At 30.4% G+C, this 23,238-nt stretch overlaps 5 protein-coding genes across 5 annotated transcripts; all 5 read right to left on the bottom strand.

Annotated features, from left to right (window-relative positions):
* Window positions 1-204: 204 nt before the first annotated feature.
* LOC119682040 lies at window positions 205-1,471 on the bottom strand. The gene is made up of 4 exons (XM_038095381.1): window positions 1,273-1,471; window positions 756-1,210; window positions 409-696; window positions 205-351 (listed from the first exon to the last, which is right to left on the bottom strand). The coding sequence occupies exons 1-4, from the start codon at window positions 1,389-1,391 to the stop codon at window positions 236-238; spliced, it is 978 nt and encodes a 325-aa protein (XP_037951309.1). The 5' UTR covers window positions 1,392-1,471; the 3' UTR covers window positions 205-235.
* Window positions 1,472-3,054: 1,583 nt separating this feature from the next.
* On the bottom strand, window positions 3,055-4,342 carry LOC119681751. The gene is made up of 4 exons (XM_038095024.1): window positions 4,107-4,342; window positions 3,590-4,044; window positions 3,243-3,530; window positions 3,055-3,185 (listed from the first exon to the last, which is right to left on the bottom strand). The coding sequence occupies exons 1-4, from the start codon at window positions 4,223-4,225 to the stop codon at window positions 3,070-3,072; spliced, it is 978 nt and encodes a 325-aa protein (XP_037950952.1). The 5' UTR covers window positions 4,226-4,342; the 3' UTR covers window positions 3,055-3,069.
* A 1,564-nt stretch (window positions 4,343-5,906) lies between these two features.
* Window positions 5,907-7,194, bottom strand: LOC119681763. Its single transcript, XM_038095039.1, has 4 exons — window positions 6,959-7,194; window positions 6,442-6,896; window positions 6,095-6,382; window positions 5,907-6,037 (listed from the first exon to the last, which is right to left on the bottom strand). The coding sequence occupies exons 1-4, from the start codon at window positions 7,075-7,077 to the stop codon at window positions 5,922-5,924; spliced, it is 978 nt and encodes a 325-aa protein (XP_037950967.1). The 5' UTR covers window positions 7,078-7,194; the 3' UTR covers window positions 5,907-5,921.
* Window positions 7,195-8,758: 1,564 nt separating this feature from the next.
* Window positions 8,759-10,003, bottom strand: LOC119682107. Its single transcript, XM_038095463.1, has 4 exons — window positions 9,810-10,003; window positions 9,293-9,747; window positions 8,946-9,233; window positions 8,759-8,888 (listed from the first exon to the last, which is right to left on the bottom strand). Exons 1-4 carry the CDS (start codon window positions 9,926-9,928, stop codon window positions 8,773-8,775), a joined length of 978 nt encoding a protein of 325 aa, XP_037951391.1. The 5' UTR covers window positions 9,929-10,003; the 3' UTR covers window positions 8,759-8,772.
* A 1,557-nt stretch (window positions 10,004-11,560) lies between these two features.
* Window positions 11,561-12,800, bottom strand: LOC119682538. The gene is made up of 4 exons (XM_038096002.1): window positions 12,598-12,800; window positions 12,081-12,535; window positions 11,734-12,021; window positions 11,561-11,676 (listed from the first exon to the last, which is right to left on the bottom strand). Exons 1-4 carry the CDS (start codon window positions 12,714-12,716, stop codon window positions 11,561-11,563), a joined length of 978 nt encoding a protein of 325 aa, XP_037951930.1. The 5' UTR covers window positions 12,717-12,800.
* Between the last annotated feature and the right edge of the window lie 10,438 nt (window positions 12,801-23,238).

The raw sequence follows: 23,238 nt of genomic DNA, 5'->3' as shown, positions 1-23,238 counted from the left end.
TAAAATCTTTTATTAAATACTTTAGCCCTTAAAAAGGAGTATAAATAATAATAATATATTATAAGTTAAAATCTTTCATTGAATGTGCAAAAAAATCAATTCAATATAAAAAAATATTACCACAAAAAATATGTACTTTTTTAAAAAATATTGCAATTTATTCTTAGTAATAAAATCTTCAAAAAATATAACAATAAAAGAACAAACATTTTTAATAAATTTATTACAATCTCAATCAGAAGCATTTCAAGTTTTCTAAATTTATCGCAACGCCTCTGAGGACCTCGAACTCCCCTTTTATAAACATGCTTATTTTATGTACCTCATGATATCGTAGAGTTGGTTCGATCACTATATTAAATAAACCGATATAATATTGTGTATATTAAAAAACTAATAAAAACTTACTCCTCCTCTTACACAAAAGTAAGTATAAGTTGTACAACCCATCATACATGGCATTCCGATCGACCATATGGCGAGAGTGCGTCATTTTTATTTTTCGAAACTGTTCCTCGGCCATTAAAGCTTCATTCCTTGCTGTCATATATGCCCGAACAAAGAAGTCTAATTCATTTTTGTTTTGCATCAATATACTAGCCTGACGTCGAACCAATTCCACCAATTCATTTCGACTTTCATCCAATTTGTACATTAATTCCATTTTATGTTTTTCTATATCACTACACGACATTACTAAAAAAATACCATTTATAGGTGACTATAATAAATTCATACAATATGCTATGACTTACAAAGAGCATCAGTACAATTTATAAAATTATCAACATTCTCATAATGTGGATTCTCTCGTAAAAATTTCTTTAGTAGTTCTTCATAGCACCCATACTCTCGCACAGTGTTCTTCATCTGTATTGAAAACTCTTTCAAAACTTGAATGTTTTTTCTTGTTGCAGCACTTTTTCTCCTACACTCATTTTGTTCAGTTAATTCATCGTGTAGACTGTTTTCCGCTCTCGTTTCCTTTTCCCGTGATGCTTTCAATATTTTTGTTACCTCAAAGAAACGCTGCCGAAGTCGTTCTTGATCTCTGCGAACTTCCTCCACACGTAAGCAATCAAGCTTTTTCTTCTCTTCATTTAGCTGTAAAACTTCCTTTTGCATAGCCAATGCAATTTCGTATTCTTGAACGCGCTTAGCATAGAGAGACTCAAATGACTCTGTGGTATCATCTTCATTAATAGCTTTTCTAAGAGATAGTTGTCAATATTAAAACAAATTATTAACTAATTAAACAGTGATGAAACTTACTTAAAATGTTCTTCATTCTCCTTTGATACAATATATTCTCCAATGGAATTGTATCTTGTTATGGGTCTGCCCAAGTGACCGGTAACACCAAGTTTAGTAGTTGGATGACAACGATACATTTTGTTATGTTATTAACTTTCACAAATTGCTTTTATTGATAAGAACACTTAACTTCCTAAAATGCAACTAGCTTTCTAAGTATTGATATATTTTTTTTCAGTTTAGTTTTAATTCACAACTGGGCTTGTCATTTAATTCTGTAAATGCTTTGTTTTTTGAATTTTTGTTTAAAATAATTTCATTTTAAGTTACAAATGACATATACATACTGCGAACTTGCTATCTAAAATATCTTAGTTAGCTATAATACCTCTCTTTAAAGTGCATCTTAAGCTTTGTTAAAGATTCCTGATGACATATAATTAAAAGAAGATAGCACAATAAGCAATTAATTGCATGACACAATCAGATAATTGAGATAAAAGTCGGAAATATGTGTACAGCAATTATATGATTTCTTAAAATTTAAAAATATAAATATAAAAGAATAATAAATCAACTACTTTTGTACCATAAATCTAATTTAATAAACCTAAGTGGTCTATTATTAGCTAACCTAACCAATTGAAATAAGCTACAATTTAGCTTCACTCGTATATGCAACTTATAATTCAAATATTTACTATTTACTCACAACATATTTATTATCTAAAGTAAAATATTTTGACATAATCCAAATTCTTCCAATGGTTTTAAATTGACGATTGAATTGAATTTTAAATTGAATGCTGTACTTAACCAATTCTTTTCATTTTTCGAGTTGATCTGCCTGAATTCAAAAATATGTGAACATAAAGTTTTATCCCATTCAAAATTAATTAATACGAGTATTCAAAATTAATATCAGAACACTGCTATATGGATTCACCATGATAGGTATATCGGCCAATAATAAGAATTTATGTCATTTGTGTGTTCTCCAGTATCTACTTTACTGTAGTACAAATACCTTAAGAAACTTCATACTGCTAGAAGCTCTGTTCCAAAAATAGTCTCATAAATCGACTACACTTTCTTAATCTTGCAATGTCACTTATTGCCGTTTTTCATTTTATATAGGAATATTGGAATAGAAACATCCCATGTAACTTACCAAAGTCAAAGCTATTTACGTTCTTTTAAACGAACATGCTCTTTAACCGAACTATGTTATTAGTCATCGTTAAATATGATACCTCGCAGATTTATTTACTTTATAAAACCATTTAATAGATGTATTTCATTACTTCCTTTTTATGAATAACTAATATAGGCAGGTACTTACAACTAATTTAAAAATTAAACTTTTTGCTCTTATTAATAATATTTAAATGAAATACTTTATGAATTTATGAAATAGGAACTCAGTAAGCCAAACTCCTATCTTTGCCCAAAAAGAGAAATACTGCCGAACTACGCCAATCCATTAACAATACAGCAAAGCAAAGAACATATTAGCCACAAAGAGGCAAGTGTGCATATTACAATGAACTTCGACTTATATTATACAGTAGATTAAACATTAAAATCTTTTATTAAATACTTTAGCCCTTAAAAAGGAGTATAAATAATAATAATATATTATAAGTTAAAATCTTTCATTGAATGTGCAAAAAAATCAATTCAATATAAAAAAATATTACCACAAAAAATATGTACTTTTTTAAAAAATATTGCAATTTATTCTTAGTAATAAAATCTTCAAAAAATATAACAATAAAAAAACAAACATTTTTAATAAATTTATTACAATCTCAATCAGAAGCATTTCAAGTTTTCTAAATTTATCGCAACGCCTCTGAGAACCTCGAACTCCCCTTTTATAAACATGCTTATTTTATGTACCTCATGATATCGTAGAGTTGGTTCGATCACTATATTAAATAAACCGATATAATATTGTGTATATTAAAAAACTAATAAAAACTTACTCCTCCTCTTACACAAAAGTAAGTATAAGTTGTACAACCCATCATACATGGCATTCCGATCGACCATATGGCGAGAGTGCGTCATTTTTATTTTTCGAAACTGTTCCTCGGCCATTAAAGCTTCATTCCTTGCTGTCATATATGCCCGAACAAAGAAGTCTAATTCATTTTTGTTTTGCATCAATATACTAGCCTGACGTCGAACCAATTCCACCAATTCATTTCGACTTTCATCCAATTTGTGCATTAATTCCATTTTATGTTTTTCTATATCACTACACGACATTACTAAAAAAATACCATTTATAGGTGACTATAATAAATTCATACAATATACAATGACTTACAAAGAGCATCAGTACAATTTATAAAATTATCAACATTCTCATAATGTGGATTCTCTCGTAAAAATTTCTTTAGTAGTTCTTCATAGCACCCATACTCTCGCACAGTGTTCTTCATCTGTATTGAAAACTCTTTCAAAACTTGAATGTTTTTTCTTGTTGCAGCACTTTTTCTCCTACACTCATTTTGTTCAGTTAATTCATCGTGTAGACTGTTTTCCGCTCTCGTTTCCTTTTCCCGTGATGCTTTCAATATTTTTGTTACCTCAAAGAAACGCTGCCGAAGTCGTTCTTGATCTCTGCGAACTTCCTCCACACGTAAGCAATCAAGCTTTTTCTTCTCTTCATTTAGCTGTAAAACTTCCTTTTGCATAGCCAATGCAATTTCGTATTCTTGAACGCGCTTAGCATAGAGAGACTCAAATGACTCTGTGGTATCATCTTCATTAATAGCTTTTCTAAGAGATAGTTGTCAATATTAAAACAAATTATTAACTAATTAAACAGTGATGAAACTTACTTAAAATGTTCTTCATTCTCCTTTGATACAATATATTCTCCAATGGAATTGTATCTTGTTATGGGTCTGCCCAAGTGACCGGTAACACCAAGTTTAGTAGTTGGATGACAACGATACATTTTGTTATGTTATTAACTTTCACAAATTGCTTTTATTGATAATCTTAAGTGTTACGATAAGAACACTTAACTTCCTAAAATGCAACTAGCTTTCTAAGTATTGATATATTTTTTTTCAGTTTAGTTTTAATTCACAACTGGGCTTGTCATTTAATTCTGTAAATGCTTTGTTTTTTGAATTTTTGTTTAAAATAATTTCATTTTAAGTTACAAATGACATATACATACTGCGAACTTGCTATCTAAAATATCTTAGTTAGCTATAATACCTCTCTTTAAAGTGCATCTTAAGCTTTGTTAAAGATTCCTGATGACATATAATTAAAAGAAGATAGCACAATAAGCAATTAATTGCATGACACAATCAGATAATTGAGATAAAAGTCGGAAATATGTGTACAGCAATTATATGATTTCTTAAAATTTAAAAATATAAATATAAAAGAATAATAAATCAACTACTTTTGTACCATAAATCTAATTTAATAAACCTAAGTGGTCTATTATTAGCTAACCTAACCAATTGAAATAAGCTACAATTTAGCTTCACTCGTATATGCAACTTATAATTCAAATATTTACTATTTACTCACAACATATTTATTATCTAAAGTAAAATATTTTGACATAATCCAAATTCTTCCAATGGTTTTAAATTGACGATTGAATTGAATTTTAAATTGAATGCTGTACTTAACCAATTCTTTTCATTTTTCGAGTTGATCTGCCTGAATTCAAAAATATGTGAACATAAAGTTTTATCCCATTCAAAATTAATTAATACGAGTATTCAAAATTAATATCAGAACACTGCTATATGGATTCACCATGATAGGTATATCGGCCAATAATAAGAATTTATGTCATTTGTGTGTTCTCCAGTATCTACTTTACTGTAGTACAAATACCTTAAGAAACTTCATACTGCTAGAAGCTCTGTTCCAAAAATAGTCTCATAAATCGACTACACTTTCTTAATCTTGCAATGTCACTTATTGCCGTTTTTCATTTTATATAGGAATATTGGAATAGAAACATCCCATGTAACTTACCAAAGTCAAAGCTATTTACGTTCTTTTAAACGAACATGCTCTTTAACCGAACTATGTTATTAGTCATCGTTAAATATGATACCTCGCAGATTTATTTACTTTATAAAACCATTTAATAGATGTATTTCATTACTTCCTTTTTATGAATAACTAATATAGGCAGGTACTTACAACTAATTTAAAAATTAAACTTTTTGCTCTTATTAATAATATTTAAATGAAATACTTTATGAATTTATGAAATAGGAACTCAGTAAGCCAAACTCCTATCTTTGCCCAAAAAGAGAAATACTGCCGAACTACGCCAATCCATTAACAATACAGCAAAGCAAAGAACATATTAGCCACAAAGAGGCAAGTGTGCATATTACAATGAACTTCGACTTATATTATACAGTAGATTAAACATTAAAATCTTTTATTAAATACTTTAGCCCTTAAAAAGGAGTATAAATAATAATAATATATTATAAGTTAAAATCTTTCATTGAATGTGCAAAAAAATCAATTCAATATAAAAAAATATTACCACAAAAAATATGTACTTTTTTAAAAAATATTGCAATTTATTCTTAGTAATAAAATCTTCAAAAAATATAACAATAAAAAAACAAACATTTTTAATAAATTTATTACAATCTCAATCAGAAGCATTTCAAGTTTTCTAAATTTATCGCAACGCCTCTGAGAACCTCGAACTCCCCTTTTATAAACATGCTTATTTTATGTACCTCATGATATCGTAGAGTTGGTTCGATCACTATATTAAATAAACCGATATAATATTGTGTATATTAAAAAACTAATAAAAACTTACTCCTCCTCTTACACAAAAGTAAGTATAAGTTGTACAACCCATCATACATGGCATTCCGATCGACCATATGGCGAGAGTGCGTCATTTTTATTTTTCGAAACTGTTCCTCGGCCATTAAAGCTTCATTCCTTGCTGTCATATATGCCCGAACAAAGAAGTCTAATTCATTTTTGTTTTGCATCAATATACTAGCCTGACGTCGAACCAATTCCACCAATTCATTTCGACTTTCATCCAATTTGTGCATTAATTCCATTTTATGTTTTTCTATATCACTACACGACATTACTAAAAAAATACCATTTATAGGTGACTATAATAAATTCATACAATATTCAATGACTTACAAAGAGCATCAGTACAATTTATAAAATTATCAACATTCTCATAATGTGGATTCTCTCGTAAAAATTTCTTTAGTAGTTCTTCATAGCACCCATACTCTCGCACAGTGTTCTTCATCTGTATTGAAAACTCTTTCAAAACTTGAATGTTTTTTCTTGTTGCAGCACTTTTTCTCCTACACTCATTTTGTTCAGTTAATTCATCGTGTAGACTGTTTTCCGCTCTCGTTTCCTTTTCCCGTGATGCTTTCAATATTTTTGTTACCTCAAAGAAACGCTGCCGAAGTCGTTCTTGATCTCTGCGAACTTCCTCCACACGTAAGCAATCAAGCTTTTTCTTCTCTTCATTTAGCTGTAAAACTTCCTTTTGCATAGCCAATGCAATTTCGTATTCTTGAACGCGCTTAGCATAGAGAGACTCAAATGACTCTGTGGTATCATCTTCATTAATAGCTTTTCTAAGAGATAGTTGTCAATATTAAAACAAATTATTAACTAATTAAACAGTGATGAAACTTACTTAAAATGTTCTTCATTCTCCTTTGATACAATATATTCTCCAATGGAATTGTATCTTGTTATGGGTCTGCCCAAGTGACCGGTAACACCAAGTTTAGTAGTTGGATGACAACGATACATTTTGTTATGTTATTAACTTTCACAAATTGCTTTTATTGATAATCTTAAGTGTTACGATAAGAACACTTAACTTCCTAAAATGCAACTAGCTTTCTAAGTATTGATATATTTTTTTTCAGTTTAGTTTTAATTCACAACTGGGCTTGTCATTTAATTCTGTAAATGCTTTGTTTTTTGAATTTTTGTTTAAAATAATTTCATTTTAAGTTACAAATGACATATACATACTGCGAACTTGCTATCTAAAATATCTTAGTTAGCTATAATACCTCTCTTTAAAGTGCATCTTAAGCTTTGTTAAAGATTCCTGATGACATATAATTAAAAGAAGATAGCACAATAAGCAATTAATTGCATGACACAATCAGATAATTGAGATAAAAGTCGGAAATATGTGTACAGCAATTATATGATTTCTTAAAATTTAAAAATATAAATATAAAAGAATAATAAATCAACTACTTTTGTACCATAAATCTAATTTAATAAACCTAAGTGGTCTATTATTAGCTAACCTAACCAATTGAAATAAGCTACAATTTAGCTTCACTCGTATATGCAACTTATAATTCAAATATTTACTATTTACTCACAACATATTTATTATCTAAAGTAAAATATTTTGACATAATCCAAATTCTTCCAATGGTTTTAAATTGACGATTGAATTGAATTTTAAATTGAATGCTGTACTTAACCAATTCTTTCCATTTTTCGAGTTGATCTGCCTGAATTCAAAAATATGTGAACATAAAGTTTTATCCCATTCAAAATTAATTAATACGAGTATTCAAAATTAATATCAGAACACTGCTATATGGATTCACCATGATAGGTATATCGGCCAATAATAAGAATTTATGTCATTTGTGTGTTCTCCAGTATCTACTTTACTGTAGTACAAATACCTTAAGAAACTTCATACTGCTAGAAGCTCTGTTCCAAAAATAGTCTCATAAATCGACTACACTTTCTTAATCTTGCAATGTCACTTATTGCCGTTTTTCATTTTATATAGGAATATTGGAATAGAAACATCCCATGTAACTTACCAAAGTCAAAGCTATTTACGTTCTTTTAAACGAACATGCTCTTTAACCGAACTATGTTATTAGTCATCGTTAAATATGATACCTCGCAGATTTATTTACTTTATAAAACCATTTAATAGATGTATTTCATTACTTCCTTTTTATGAATAACTAATATAGGCAGGTACTTACAACTAATTTAAAAATTAAACTTTTTGCTCTTATTAATAATATTTAAATGAAATACTTTATGAATTTATGAAATAGGAACTCAGTAAGCCAAACTCCTATCTTTGCCCAAAAAGAGAAATACTGCCGAACTACGCCAATCCATTAACAATACAGCAAAGCAAAGAACATATTAGCCACAAAGAGGCAAGTGTGCATATTACAATGAACTTCGACTTATATTATACAGTAGATTAAACATTAAAATCTTTTATTAAATACTTTAGCCCTTAAAAAGGAGTATAAATAATAATAATATATTATAAGTTAAAATCTTTCATTGAATGTGCAAAAAAATCAATTCAATATAAAAAAATATTACCACAAAAAATATGTACTTTTTTAAAAAATATTGCAATTTATTCTTAGTAATAAAATCTTCAAAAAATATAACAATAAAAAACAAACATTTTTAATAAATTTATTACAATCTCAATCAGAAGCATTTCAAGTTTTCTAAATTTATCGCAACGCCTCTGAGGACCTCGAACTCCCCTTTTATAAACATGCTTATTTTATGTACCTCATGATATCGTAGAGTTGGTTCGATCACTATATTAAATAAACCGATATAATATTGTGTATATTAAAAAACTAATAAAAACTTACTCCTCCTCTTACACAAAAGTAAGTATAAGTTGTACAACCCATCATACATGGCATTCCGATCGACCATATGGCGAGAGTGCGTCATTTTTATTTTTCGAAACTGTTCCTCGGCCATTAAAGCTTCATTCCTTGCTGTCATATATGCCCGAACAAAGAAGTCTAATTCATTTTTGTTTTGCATCAATATACTAGCCTGACGTCGAACCAATTCCACCAATTCATTTCGACTTTCATCCAATTTGTGCATTAATTCCATTTTATGTTTTTCTATATCACTACACGACATTACTAAAAAAATACCATTTATAGGTGACTATAATAAATTCATACAATATACAATGACTTACAAAGAGCATCAGTACAATTTATAAAATTATCAACATTCTCATAATGTGGATTCTCTCGTAAAAATTTCTTTAGTAGTTCTTCATAGCACCCATACTCTCGCACAGTGTTCTTCATCTGTATTGAAAACTCTTTCAAAACTTGAATGTTTTTTCTTGTTGCAGCACTTTTTCTCCTACACTCATTTTGTTCAGTTAATTCATCGTGTAGACTGTTTTCCGCTCTCGTTTCCTTTTCCCGTGATGCTTTCAATATTTTTGTTACCTCAAAGAAACGCTGCCGAAGTCGTTCTTGATCTCTGCGAACTTCCTCCACACGTAAGCAATCAAGCTTTTTCTTCTCTTCATTTAGCTGTAAAACTTCCTTTTGCATAGCCAATGCAATTTCGTATTCTTGAACGCGCTTAGCATAGAGAGACTCAAATGACTCTGTGGTATCATCTTCATTAATAGCTTTTCTAGAAGATAGTTGTCAATAGTAAAACAAATTATTAACTAGTTAAACAGTGATGAAACTTACTTAAAATGTTCTTCATTCTCCTTTGATACAATATATTCTCCAATGGAATTGTATCTTGTTATGGGTCTGCCCAAGTGACCGGTAACACCAAGTTTAGTAGTTGGATGACAACGATACATTTTGTTATGTTATTAACTTTCACAAATTGCTTTTATTGATAATCTTAAGTGTTACGATAAGAACACTTAACTTCCTAAAAAGCAACTAGCTTTCTAAGTTTTGATATATTTTTTTTCAGTTTAGTTTTAATTCACAACTGGGCTTGTCATTTAATTCTGTAAATGCTTTGTTTTTTGAATTTTTGTTTAAAATAATTTCATTTTAAGTTACAAATGACATATACATACTGCGAACTTGCTATCTAAAATATCTTAGTTAGCTATAATACCTCTCTTTAAAGTGCATCTTAAGCTTTGTTAAAGATTCCTGATGACATATAATTAAAAGAAGATAGCACAATAAGCAATTAATTGCATGACACAATCAGATAATTGAGATAAAAGTCGGAAATACATGTACAGCAATTATATAATTTCTAAAAAATTAAAAATATAAATATAAAAGAATAATAAATCAACTACTTTTGTACCATAAATCTAATTTAATAAACCTAAGTGGTCTATTATTAGCTAACCTAACCAATTGAAATAAGCTACAATTTAGCTTCACTCGTATATGCAACTTATAATTCAAATATTTACTATTTACTCACAACATATTTATTATCTAAAGTAAAATATTTCTGACATAATCCAAATTCTTCAAATGGTTTTAAATTGACGATTGAATTGAATTTTAAATTGAATGCTGTACTTAACCAATTCTTTCCATTTTTCGAGTTGATCTGCCTGAATTCAAAAATATGTGAACATAAGGTTTTATCCCATTCAAAATTAATTAATACGAGTATTCAAAATTAATATCAGAACACTGCTATATGGATTCACCATGATTGGTATATCGACCAATAATAAGAATTTATGTCATTTGTGTGTTCTCCAGTATCTACTTTACTGTAGTACAAATACCTTAAGAAACTTCATACTGCTAGAAGCTCTGTTCCAAAAATAGTCTCATAAATCGACTACACTTTCTTAATCTTGCAATGTCACTTATTGCCGTTTTTCATTTTATATAGGAATATTGGAATAGAAACATCCCATGTAACTTACCAAAGTCAAAGCTATTTACGTTCTTTTAAACGAACATGCTCTTTAACCGAACTATGTTATTAGTCATCGTTAAATATGATACCTCGCAGATTTATTTACTTTATAAAACCATTTAATAGATGTATTTCATTACTTCCTTTTTATGAATAACTAATATAGGCAGGTACTTACAACTAATTTAAAAATTAAACTTTTTGCTCTTATTAATAATATTTAAATGAAATACTTTATGAATTTATGAAATAGGAACTCAGTAAGCCAAACTCCTATCTTTGCCCAAAAAGAGAAATACTGCCGAACTACGCCAATCCATTAACAATACAGCAAAGCAAAGAACATATTAGCCACAAAGAGGCAAGTGTGCATATTACAATGAACTTCGACTTATATTATACAGTAGATTAAACATTAAAATCTTTTATTAAATACTTTAGCCCTTAAAAAGGAGTATAAATAATAATAATATATTATAAGTTAAAATCTTTCATTGAATGTGCAAAAAAATCAATTCAATATAAAAAAATATTACCACAAAAAATATGTACTTTTTTAAAAAATATTGCAATTTATTCTTAATAATCAGAAGCATTTCAAGTTTTCTAAATTTATCGCAACGCCTCTGAGGACCTCGAACTCCCCTTTTATAAACATGCTTATTTTATGTACCTCATGATATCGTAGAGTTGGTTCGATCACTATATTAAATAAACCGATATAATATTGTGTATATTAAAAAACTAATAAAAACTTACTCCTCCTCTTACACAAAAGTAAGTATAAGTTGTACAACCCATCATACATGGCATTCCGATCGACCATATGGCGAGAGTGCGTCATTTTTATTTTTCGAAACTGTTCCTCGGCCATTAAAGCTTCATTCCTTGCTGTCATATATGCCCGAACAAAGAAGTCTAATTCATTTTTGTTTTGCATCAATATACTAGCCTGACGTCGGACCAATTCCACCAATTCATTTCGACTTTCATCCAATTTGTGCATTAATTCCATTTTATGTTTTTCTATATCACTACACGACATTACTAAAAAAATACCATTTATAGGTGACTATAATAAATTCATACAATATTCAATGACTTACAAAGAGCATCAGTACAATTTATAAAATTATCAACATTCTCATAATGTGGATTCTCTCGTAAAAATTTCTTTAGTAGTTCTTCATAGCACCCATACTCTCGCACAGTGTTCTTCATCTGTATTGAAAACTCTTTCAAAACTTGAATGTTTTTTCTTGTTGCAGCACTTTTTCTCCTACACTCATTTTGTTCAGTTAATTCATCGTGTAGACTGTTTTCCGCTCTCGTTTCCTTTTCCCGTGATGCTTTCAATATTTTTGTTACCTCAAAGAAACGCTGCCGAAGTCGTTCTTGATCTCTGCGAACTTCCTCCACACGTAAGCAATCAAGCTTTTTCTTCTCTTCATTTAGCTGTAAAACTTCCTTTTGCATAGCCAATGCAATTTCGTATTCTTGAACGCGCTTAGCATAAAGAGACTCAAATGACTCTGTGGTATCATCTTCATTAATAGCTTTTCTAGAAGATAGTTGTCAATAGTAAAACAAATTATTAACTAGTTAAACAGTGATGAAACTTACTTAAAATGTTCTTCATTCTCCTTTGATACAATATATTCTCCAATGGAATTGTATCTTGTTATGGGTCTGCCCAAGTGACCGGTAACACCAAGTTTAGTAGTTGGATGACAACGATACATTTTGTTATGTTATTAACTTTCACAAATTGCTTTTATTGATAAGAACACTTAACTTCCTAAAATGCAACTAGCTTTCTAAGTATTGATATATTTTTTTTCAGTTTAGTTTTAATTCACAACTGGGCTTGTCATTTAATTCTGTAAATGCTTTGTTTTTTGAATTTTTGTTTAAAATAATTTCATTTTAAGTTACAAATGACATATACATACTGCGAACTTGCTATCTAAAATATCTTAATTAGCTATAATACCTCTCTTTAAAGTGCATCTTAAGCTTTGTTAAAGATTCCTGATGACTTATAATTAAAAGAAGATAGCACAATAAGCAATTAATTGCATGACACAATCAGATAATTGAGATAAAAGTCGGAAATACATGTACAGCAATTATATAATTTCTAAAAAATTAAAAATATAAATATAAAAGAATAATAAATTAATTACTTTTGTACCATAAATCTAATTTAATAAACCTATGTGGTCTATTATTAGCTAACCTAACCAATTGAAATAAGCTACAATTTAGCTTCACTCGTATATGCAACTTATAATTCAAATATTTACTATTTACTCACAACATATTTTTTATCTAAAGTAAAATATTTCTGACATAATCCAAATTCTTCCAATGGTTTTAAATTGACGATTGAATTGAATTTTAAATTGAATGCTGTACTTAACCAATTCTTTCCATTTTTCGAGTTGATCTGCCTGAATTCAAAAAAATGTGAACATAAGGTTTTATCCCATTCAAAATTAATTAATATGAGTATTCAAAATTAATATCAGAACACTGCTATATGGATTCACCATGATAGGTATATCGGCATCTACTTTACTGTAGTACAAATACCTTAAGAGACTTCATACTGCTAGAAGCAGTATGATCACTGTCATACTATCACTATCTTCAAAAATCTGGTATATTTAGCTCGCCAAACCCATCCAGCTTTGTTGACCTATTTTCACTGCGGTGGGAAATATTTTTTTCATGAATCCTTCAAGATAGCGGTACTTTTAGTAAACCTGTATTTCTAATTATTTTCTTTATTCAATTTTACAGATTGTTTTTTTTTTCAATAAATTAAAAAAATCCTGACTAGTTTTATGCAAAATATTTTTTTTATTTGAATCCAATCTAACAGTTAAAAGTTGAAGCTGAAACTATTGAAGTTTTGACTCACCTATATAGAACCTCTCTTATCTAGCTTTGAACTGAAACTAGGAACTGAAACTTTCAACCAAAGTTAAGTTTTTTGAATAATGTAAATTCTATTTAAAAAAAAAATTAAAAACTATTTTTTTTTGTAAATTATATATTTTACTTTTAACATGGAATCCATATATTTATTTTCATGTATAGTCAACTTTTTTTTTTAAATATAATTTGCATTTATCACTAAAATACTTATTAGTTGTTTGGATAATGTCCTAATAGCATGCGAATTTTTTATTTCTATGAACCATTTTTCCATTATTTTGTGTGAACATAACCTTGGCTGATGCAACTCATTTCTGACATCATAAATAAACAATATTATCACAGTGAAGAAACCCCATATTCTGCTCAGAAAACATCTTTATATCCACAAGAATGAACAATTTGGTATGGAAGTGTGATTGGAATATATTTGGGGATCGCTACAGAAACGTGATCAAGAGTCTATGCTCCACTAAGGAGAATAGATATTTATCATCATCATCACAGAAACGTGGTTACCAATTTTTATGGCATGAAGTTGATCCCGACTTAAACCATATATGATAAAAATAAGATGGTACAATATGCAATAAATTGGGTGACACAATCAATTAATTGAAATAAAAATTAAAAGAAAAAAAAGAAATAGATGAAATTCAGCTACAATAATTGCTATATAAACCGATTTTACCGGCTTAATTAATTAAAATCTTGGTAAAACAAATAATCAAATTTACTACCTTTCGGTACACTTTTTTCTGATTGTGTGATTTTTTTATAAAATTTAAAAAAATTTATTTCATGCATATGAGAGAATATATCCTTCATCAGCTCATATTTCATAAACCTCAATAAAATTTAATTGCTACGAACTAAAGACACAATTTCTCGGTAAACCTATTACCCACTCTGAGAATATATTTTTAAAAACTAAATACATTTATACAAGGTGAAGTAGATACTTGACGGATACCTTAGTTACCGGAAATGGTAACTGTTACTAGTACTTTTAATCTTCTTGCTCTTTTGCATATGACATTTATATGTTCCATTATATTTATATGTTCCATTATTCATATTTTTTTAAGTTTCACATTGTTTACTAAAATAAAACTGAAACTTTAACAATTTTCAAGTGTTTAAATATATTTATGTTAGTTCTTATTTCTGAGAATAATTTGCTTTCTAGTAAATATGACGCTCATTACAAAGTTTGGTTGAATCAACTCAAGTGGTTGGTTTTGTGAATTTTACTGCAAACGTTCTTTCTTTCATTGTCTTGCATTTCCAAGAGGTCAACTTGAATTTTAGTTAAGTTGTATACAATTTGGAGGTGTAGTAACATAGGTCGAGACCAACAATAGTAACTCTTTATAAAGCAACTATAAAAAATCTAAGTAGAACTAGTAAAATGATACTGTTACTTGGCTAAGTTAGGTTATACTGGCAAGCTGTAAGGGAAGCATTGACCTGTTGGGCAATAATGCTTCCAGATAGTATAAAACCTCTGAATAAATATTGTAGGAGGCATAAGCAGCTTTAAATAGAGCAGTTTTAAGGAGAGTTTGAAACGTTATTCCTGACATAGAAAACCAGGAAATCTCTGTGACTTTATTAGTCTTCTTCCATATAAATGCCTTAATAGTGATTTTAACAAAAATACTACTGCAGTTAGATCTGCTACTAATACCCTAGCTTGGAATATCAGTTAATCATTTTATAATACATTAGCGCTTATGTATACATACATTAGCATACATTCAATTTTATACATACATTCAACATTCAACTGTCAGAAAGATTTGTATATAAAAAAATGGATTTATAAAAATATGAATATACAATTAGATTTGAAAAATATGGTGGTTCACGGACGCAAAAATTCCAAGCAAGTGTTTTCAGAAAAACTGGTCATATCGCGTGACGAGCGTTTTTCTACACCCGAACAAGCCGTTTAGACATTCAAAAGCTTAGTATTGGAAATACTAACTTCGAAGTGGCAAAACTGTTTCGAAAATTGATTCAATAAAATGTATTGATCATATATTGATTAAAATATTGATTATTTGAAAAACAATAAATCCATTTTCTCTGATTAAGCAAAGTGTTTTCATTGTTAGGTGCAAGACCTAAAAGGCAGCCTTATGCGTACATGATATATGTTATGTATATCGTATATAGGTATATGATATATATATATGGTAGATAGTATATGGTAATGCATATTGTTATTTTTTTTAATTTAATGTCATCGTTTTCGCTACTACGGGTATCGCACAAAATACTTTTTTTTTTTGCAGTAGGTGGAAAGCATCGAAAGTCACAGTGTGAGACTTAAACCCACTAAAACCACCCAAATGTGAAAACTTCATTCCAGTAATCATAGGAGAGAGGAATGAGAAAATAGACTTAATACTTGAGCTCATCTAAATCTGAATGCAAGGGCATGAACTAGGTAGGACGGGCGATATAGATGGGGGAGGGGTTACAACTAACTAGCGGGGGTGGGATCAACAATATACTTTGTAACTAGGGTGACGAAAGCCGCGGTTATATAAGGGGATAGTGGAGAAGTTATGGTCCACTTCATCGAAGTAATGGTTCAGGTATTGGGGAGTTTATTGCTCAATGCTAGAACAAGGTCTTCTTTGAGGGTGAAAGGGGTAGAGACGTCGGGGGGAAGGTCATGAAGCCGGGTGAGATACCTACATATGAGTGACAGAAAATACTCGTCAACACGAGTGATCTTGGCTTGCACTTCTCCATATAATGGATATGGAGAAGTGCTTGCCATTAGGCTTGCGCTTATAGTTAGTGCAATCGCGAAGAAGTTTCCGTTCAAACAGGTGGATTCTTTCTATATGAGTGGAAGTGTTGGCTGACCAAATAAGAAGCGTAAGTGAGGAGAGGACGAATAAACTCCATGTAGCAGAGCACCTTAACTTTGCAGTTAAGCTGGGTATGTCTTCAAACATAACAAGCTGAACAAGCTGAATTAGAGAGCCTGAGCTTAATATTAGAGGTGCTAAAACCTCTGGGACTATCACGCTCCTGGCCAGTAAAGGCAATGACAGAGATCTTGGAGGGGTTGAGTTTAATCTTCGACCTGGTATAGTAGTCGAAAAGAGATTTAAGGTGAGCATTAAGCTCATTGGAGACTCGGTAAGGATTAGACAATCGCATGAAGACAAGACAGTCGTCTGCGAAGCAGATTTGCTTAATAGGGGTCCGCGGAAGCGGAATGTCTGCTATAAACAGGTTAAAAAGGAGGGGTCCAAGAACCGAGCCCCAGGGGACGCCGGCGTCGATGTGAAAATCACGGGACAGAAAGGAACCGACTCGAACCTGAAAGGTTCTGTTGGAAAGAAATACTCGTTCTCAATTTAAACTTGTATATATTTCATTCTCTTTCCCATTTTAGCCCCATGTTTATAATATTTGAATAATGCAATCCTGGGATGTGAATTCAAAGTTGTATTTTTGTATATTGTGATGTTTATTACAGATAAATTTTAGAATATAGATGATTTTGAATTTTGTTACCCAACGGGTATACTAGTTCACATTATATTCTAAACATCAGCATGGTTTTTACAAGCATTGTTAAAAAGCTTGCTTCTTCAACATTATATACAATTCCTCTAAACTCTCTCATACTCAGAAGATAATATACTCTTGCATCCATGAGTATAGGGTGCCACAAATAAGTATTTATATGGCAAACTCTCTAAAATGTGAAACACAATGCAAGTGAATTATTTAAACAAAAAATAAAATTGTATTAAAATAAAAATCTGAACAGAAATACCAGTAAAATAGAAAAATTACAGTAAAAAGTTTTGGGTAGAAAAATGTGGAATAAAATTACAAGGTCGGTTTTTGTTATTTCTGGCATTAAAAATTTCCTTTTTCTCTCTTAATTGTTACATACAATTTAACATGTTTTTATATCTTTACCTTACAAAAGTTGTAGTAAAATCGGTATTTCAAATACCTTCTTCATTCAAAAATTATTACGAACGAATTGCATTAAAATTAAGTAAGAATTGTTACTTCATTTGGAAAGTGTCAGTTAATATTTTTTTTAATGTTGTGATATAATTTATAATTATCATTATACATAAATATTTAAGTATTTCTCTTAAATTAAATATATATTCTGCAGTTCCACTAAACTGAACTCTATCTGCATTTCTAACATTTACTGAAGTAGGTAAGGCAGGCATTCATTGGCTTACTTAAAATTATTTCCGTGCCTCAATAAAAATTCGAAAAAAATACAAACTATTAAACTAATTTTAATATCTTGGATATTATTGACAGAGTAAGACCCATCAATTCACGCACGCACACCTACAATACTCAACTTGGGCTGATTATAAATTTAAAACAAAAGACAGTAAAAATGACAAGTAAATGCATACTTAGATACTAAGTTGACCCCTATAAACGTAAATTGTTCTTGACCGGATTCCATAGCTCCCTACCCACAGCCCGATCTGTAGATTGCAAGTTGATAGTGCCGACATCCTCTACCGCATTTTCCGCCAGCGGGTGCCTAAATAGACAAGTTTCTAATCGGAGCACTTTCTTCTATTCGCACGACTCGACCGAGCCAGCGAAACTCCTGAAATTTTGAATGCGCCTAACTATGTCGATGTCACGGTACAGCTCGTAAAGCTATCTAATTCATCGTTCATCCAATTCAATACTCGTCGCCAATGTGTAAGGGAGTTTATATTATCTTATTACTATTGGTTACTGTCCAAGGCTCTACACCATACAGCAGGAATGATCTGATAACAGACGTGTACAGCATAACTTTTGTTAGTCCAGAGAGAATTTTATTTCTTGATTGCCTACTGAGTCTAAAGTATACTCTATTCGCAAGTGTGATTCTTCTTTGATTCTTTAAGCTGACATCATTTTTGGTGTCTGCGCTAGTTTCTTTTAGAACTTCGAACTTATAGATGTCAACAATGACGTGGGTCTCTTAATGACGCTAAGGAAAATTATTTATTGATAGAAACGTCTTTACCAGAGGACCTCTGATTTGTTTCGTTTGTTTTTCTAAGTTAGAAAAGGCCACTCTGACTTTCGTAGAATATTGTGCCAATACAGGTCAAATCTGCTGATAAATCCAGCACCAGATCATTTCTTTTGATTGAAAAAAATCACATGACAAGGCAACTTAGAATATTTCTTCCCAATGCTAACTCAGTAGATGATGCTACTTAACAGCATTTTATATAGTCGTATAAGTTTTGTTGAAAAACCAAATTCTGACGTTGTGGCATAAAAAGTGGCAGCTATTTTTTTATAAAAAAAATAATAATGAGGTTCATAGCCAAACAGATGCGGTACGGTACGGTACGATATGCGATAACCATAGCTACTATGGTATCTAAAATAAGAAAAACAGATGCAGTACGGTACACTTTTATTATTTAAAAAGTGACAGTAGGTTTTATGACCAAACGTATACATTACGGTACGTTACGATATGCAATAATCATAATAATTACAATATGTGGCATTAATTAAAAAGAAGTGAAGTACAAAATTGGCCATAAAACTACTGATTGGATTTTGATAAACAAAATATATATTAAAACCGGTTCTCTTAGTCGTGTTTTTTATTATATTTCTTAATAAAATTTTCAGTATCTTGAAAATATCGCATAACGTTTAGAAGGTTTGTGTAAAGTTGTACAATTATTAATAATGGACATACGTAATTTCTAAAAACGATTTATCGAATATATGTACCTATGCGATATACCATTTATATAACAACGATTTTAAATGATTAATATCAACCGTCAATAATGAATTAGTCGTGAAACTAAAAAAAAACGTTAGTTTACAAATTATTTTAATAAAAATTAATCATCCCTCTCGTGTTATTTTGACAAAAGATATGGTAGCCTTGGTTAGTCTCTTCCACTTTCTAACCAAACACACTTCAGAATCTAATTATCCTAACAACAGCCATAAAACTTTTACCTTAATGCGCATCATTTACTCCATTTATTGCCAAGTATCAGTTTCGCAAATAATAAACAATGGCAGCAGCCGTCGTCCGCAACTTAAAATTGCCGCCCAACCGGTTAACCATAGCGATAACTACGCTAAGCACATTATTCCTTTCTATACTGCCTTTCTTACCAGGCCAAGTAATTCCAACTTAAATAAAAAAAAATGGGTACATATTGGTCTGTGGGTTTATGTGTTTATGCGACCCATAACCCCTATTGCCAATGCAGTGGGGACTAACACTCAAACATTTAAGTGCGACTAACAAGATGGCCACTCCGCTGCTGGGGTTAACTTGGGTTGCTGTTAAATTTTTAAATGATTCCACATGGCTTTTTCTATATTCCATATTGTTTCACCCATTCGCCTCTTTCAGCTGCGCGTACATTAATCATTTTTTATTAAATTTTTTTATAGTTTTTTATTTAGTTTTACGTTTTTAAATATTTTTGCCTTTTGTACTTTTTTATTATTTCCTTTTTTTAAACCATTTTTTTATTTTATTTTTCCATTTTTTCTTTTTTTTTTTTTGCTCCTGCTACATGCACAATGAATGCATTTAGTTTTTAATTTTCCATAGTTGAATGCGAAGGATGCAGCAAGTACAGATAGTTTAAAGATACTATGCATACGATCTGCATGCCGTAAGAAAAAATAAAGAATCTAAAATGAAACATTGTTGCTTAAATTATTGCAATCTAGTATTTTTGTTGTTGCTCGGTAATAAGGAAGTTCTTAAGGGTACTTTGCAGTTAGGCGCCAACTAAAAAGTTGTTTACTTCGTTTTACACTTTTTATTGAAGAAATTATCAAAAAGTGTACCAAATATGAGTAAGTCTTTCTCTTCTTAACTCAATTATTTCATTTAATTAATTTAAATTGTTTTAGGATAGTTTTATGTAAACCTAAGTATATTTTTAGAAAAGAGAATTTACATACGTATGTTCTCAATGGTGTCAAATTGGACTCATTTAGAGGTGGTGTTTGGAAACTAATTCTAAGGAACACATTTAACTGAAAGAAACCCATTAAATGTAGTATGAAATGATCGAATTATTTTAGAACAAATTTGAACCCCAAAATACCCTCTGCGTACGCTACTGTCTGTACCATGTTTCCAAAATTTTTATTCACAGAATTAATTTAAAGATTAACCTGCACATTTTAAAATAATTCCAAGACCATTGTCTGTCAAAATAGAAGTACAACATTCTTTTAAATAAAACGAAGCATCATAATCAAGTAGATTTATTGTGTTAACAATTTTTCTTAATGAACAAAAGAAGTTCCGAATGTTTTTCGTTTAAAGTTTTCTAATATCATACAGTATTAGCAAATGCTTCCGGCACAATATTATTTTCTGACTCAGATCAAGCTTTTCCAGCTTGACAGTCACAAAAAATCTGACTACAGCTGTTTTTGTTAAGTCAGTTAAGCTGGTTAAGATCGTTGGTCAGGTAGCCTATGTGCCTTGACCTCCTCAGAAAGAACGCATTACTTAGCAGCTATAGATATGTACCACTAATTTCACAATATGCAGTACTAAACTATATTGCTAAATCGATTGAATTCAAAACTCTTTATATAAAAAAGATAATAGAGAAATCGATCAGAAACGAGGGCTAATTTTCAACACTAAACGAAGTAACGGATATCAGAGAAATCTATAGATGCTAATGTTTAAGACATAATTTTTTCAAAACTACTTATCTGGATATTTCAAATATTACAACAAGTTATAACCTTTTAAAAACATTTAATATATAAAGCACTTTCTACAGAACTAGTAGTCTAGACCAGAGTTTCTCAGTCCAAAACGTATTGCGCATCATATAAATATTGAATGTGTTTTACAAGAATACATTAAATGTTTTCCCAATGTTTTTTGCAAATACTAATACCATTAACTTACCAAAAAATGTCGTTAAAGGCGAAAATACAATATTTTACGACCCAATGGTGATAATGGTGTAGGCCAATGATTGAGAGCCCCTAGTCTGTCGCTACCAGAGTGATCATGGTATTAACATTTTTATATATTGATCCAGAGTGAAATAAATAAAATCGGAAATAGGGTGCATTAAAGTAATTTACAACGCTTTTTTAAATGATTATAGCAGTACCCGCGGTAAAGAAATTATAGTTATATACGAATATGTGTCTAACAAGTTTAAAAGTCAAATTGCATTAGGACAAAAGTGGCTAAAGCAGAAGTTAAGATTGAACGGCAAAAAAATTTTTCTTCTAGTTGTACCGCTTGTTGTTTTTTATCGAGGCAAAAATATCTGAATCAGTACCTAATATAGAATTTAACTAAGATACCAAGTATTGACAAGGATAAGTTAAGAAGATTATGAAAATGTACGAAATGGTTTTACGAGCAATTTTGGAACAACAGAATGTACCTTATTAATCCAAGTAGAATATATTTGTCACTAGTTAGTTTTACCAATTTATATACCGCAAATCATCACTTTCTGGTACATTCGACATTTTTAACACAATGAAAAAATATGATGTTGTCTGTTCAATGACTTGATGTATACTAAATATATTTCACACATGTCATAGCAAACAAACAAAAAAAAAATGGCTCGTTCACAACAAATGTTCCCTGTCGGAACATTTGTATCTATACGCTCACTTCATACCAGTACACCTAATATATCTAAATCCTAACTCTGCAATTACATTGTCTACGTTTTGGAATGTGCACTGCGACCTAAAAGATCTATTGTGCCCCTTACTCGTGACTTACTCGTGACCTTACTCTTCAGTGACCGGTCAATAATCCCGCAATAATTCTTAGGTTGTTTTTTGATTGTGCTATGCAATCTTTGAAGCGGTTTAGGTTGCAAGTCCCTAACAGTATTTTAGATTGTGAGAGTTCTGGTGGCCTTTCCCACTAGAGTTCTTCTTCTTTTTTCTGTGCACCATTCATAAGAATGGATAAAGTTCCTTTACCTAGATCACAGAATGGTTCTGGACCTATCATTCTTGAGACTGCGCCTCTTCTTGCAAGTTTGTCTGCTATTTCATTACCTTGGATACCAGCATTTCCCGGAATCCATATTAAGTGTACCTGATTGCTCGAGCCGAGTATGTTCAGCGTGTCAATGCACGCCCATACCAGTTTATATAATACCTGGTAGGATATGAGTTACAATGGCTATACTTTGACAAGATTTTAATATTAAATTACATTAAGACCGAAAAGTTTTCGGAAATTCTCATTTAAAATTCGCGCGCTGTATATTTTTCGATATTTTAAGTTTATGTAGTTTG

The sequence above is a fragment of the Teleopsis dalmanni genome, chromosome 2 (assembly GCF_002237135.1).
Source record: "Teleopsis dalmanni isolate 2A chromosome 2, ASM223713v2, whole genome shotgun sequence".
NCBI classification, from domain to species: Eukaryota; Metazoa; Arthropoda; class Insecta; order Diptera; family Diopsidae; genus Teleopsis; species Teleopsis dalmanni.
The sequence above is the reverse complement of the archived record's forward strand: the minus strand, read 5'-3'. Positions and strand labels throughout refer to the sequence as shown.

Bases quoted from the DNA above. Each gene is read 5' to 3' on its own strand.
- LOC119682040 (XM_038095381.1), bottom strand. From the start codon at position 1,391: ATGTATCGTTGTCATCCAACTACTAAACTTGGTGTTACCGGTCACTTG. The intron at 1,211-1,272 runs GTAAGTTTCATC...ACTATCTCTTAG, and splicing joins GAGAATGAAGAACATTTTAA to AAAAGCTATTAATGAAGATG. The intron at 697-755 runs GTAAGTCATAGC...GTATTTTTTTAG, and splicing joins AAATTGTACTGATGCTCTTT to TAATGTCGTGTAGTGATATA.
- LOC119682538 (XM_038096002.1), bottom strand. From the start codon at position 12,716: ATGTATCGTTGTCATCCAACTACTAAACTTGGTGTTACCGGTCACTTG. The intron at 12,022-12,080 runs GTAAGTCATTGA...GTATTTTTTTAG, and splicing joins AAATTGTACTGATGCTCTTT to TAATGTCGTGTAGTGATATA. The intron at 11,677-11,733 runs GTAAGTTTTTAT...TATTTAATATAG, and splicing joins ACTTTTGTGTAAGAGGAGGA to TGATCGAACCAACTCTACGA.
- LOC119681751 (XM_038095024.1), bottom strand. From the start codon at position 4,225: ATGTATCGTTGTCATCCAACTACTAAACTTGGTGTTACCGGTCACTTG. The intron at 4,045-4,106 runs GTAAGTTTCATC...ACTATCTCTTAG, and splicing joins GAGAATGAAGAACATTTTAA to AAAAGCTATTAATGAAGATG. The intron at 3,531-3,589 runs GTAAGTCATTGT...GTATTTTTTTAG, and splicing joins AAATTGTACTGATGCTCTTT to TAATGTCGTGTAGTGATATA.
- LOC119681763 (XM_038095039.1), bottom strand. From the start codon at position 7,077: ATGTATCGTTGTCATCCAACTACTAAACTTGGTGTTACCGGTCACTTG. The intron at 6,897-6,958 runs GTAAGTTTCATC...ACTATCTCTTAG, and splicing joins GAGAATGAAGAACATTTTAA to AAAAGCTATTAATGAAGATG. The intron at 6,038-6,094 runs GTAAGTTTTTAT...TATTTAATATAG, and splicing joins ACTTTTGTGTAAGAGGAGGA to TGATCGAACCAACTCTACGA.
- LOC119682107 (XM_038095463.1), bottom strand. From the start codon at position 9,928: ATGTATCGTTGTCATCCAACTACTAAACTTGGTGTTACCGGTCACTTG. The intron at 9,748-9,809 runs GTAAGTTTCATC...ACTATCTTCTAG, and splicing joins GAGAATGAAGAACATTTTAA to AAAAGCTATTAATGAAGATG. The intron at 8,889-8,945 runs GTAAGTTTTTAT...TATTTAATATAG, and splicing joins ACTTTTGTGTAAGAGGAGGA to TGATCGAACCAACTCTACGA.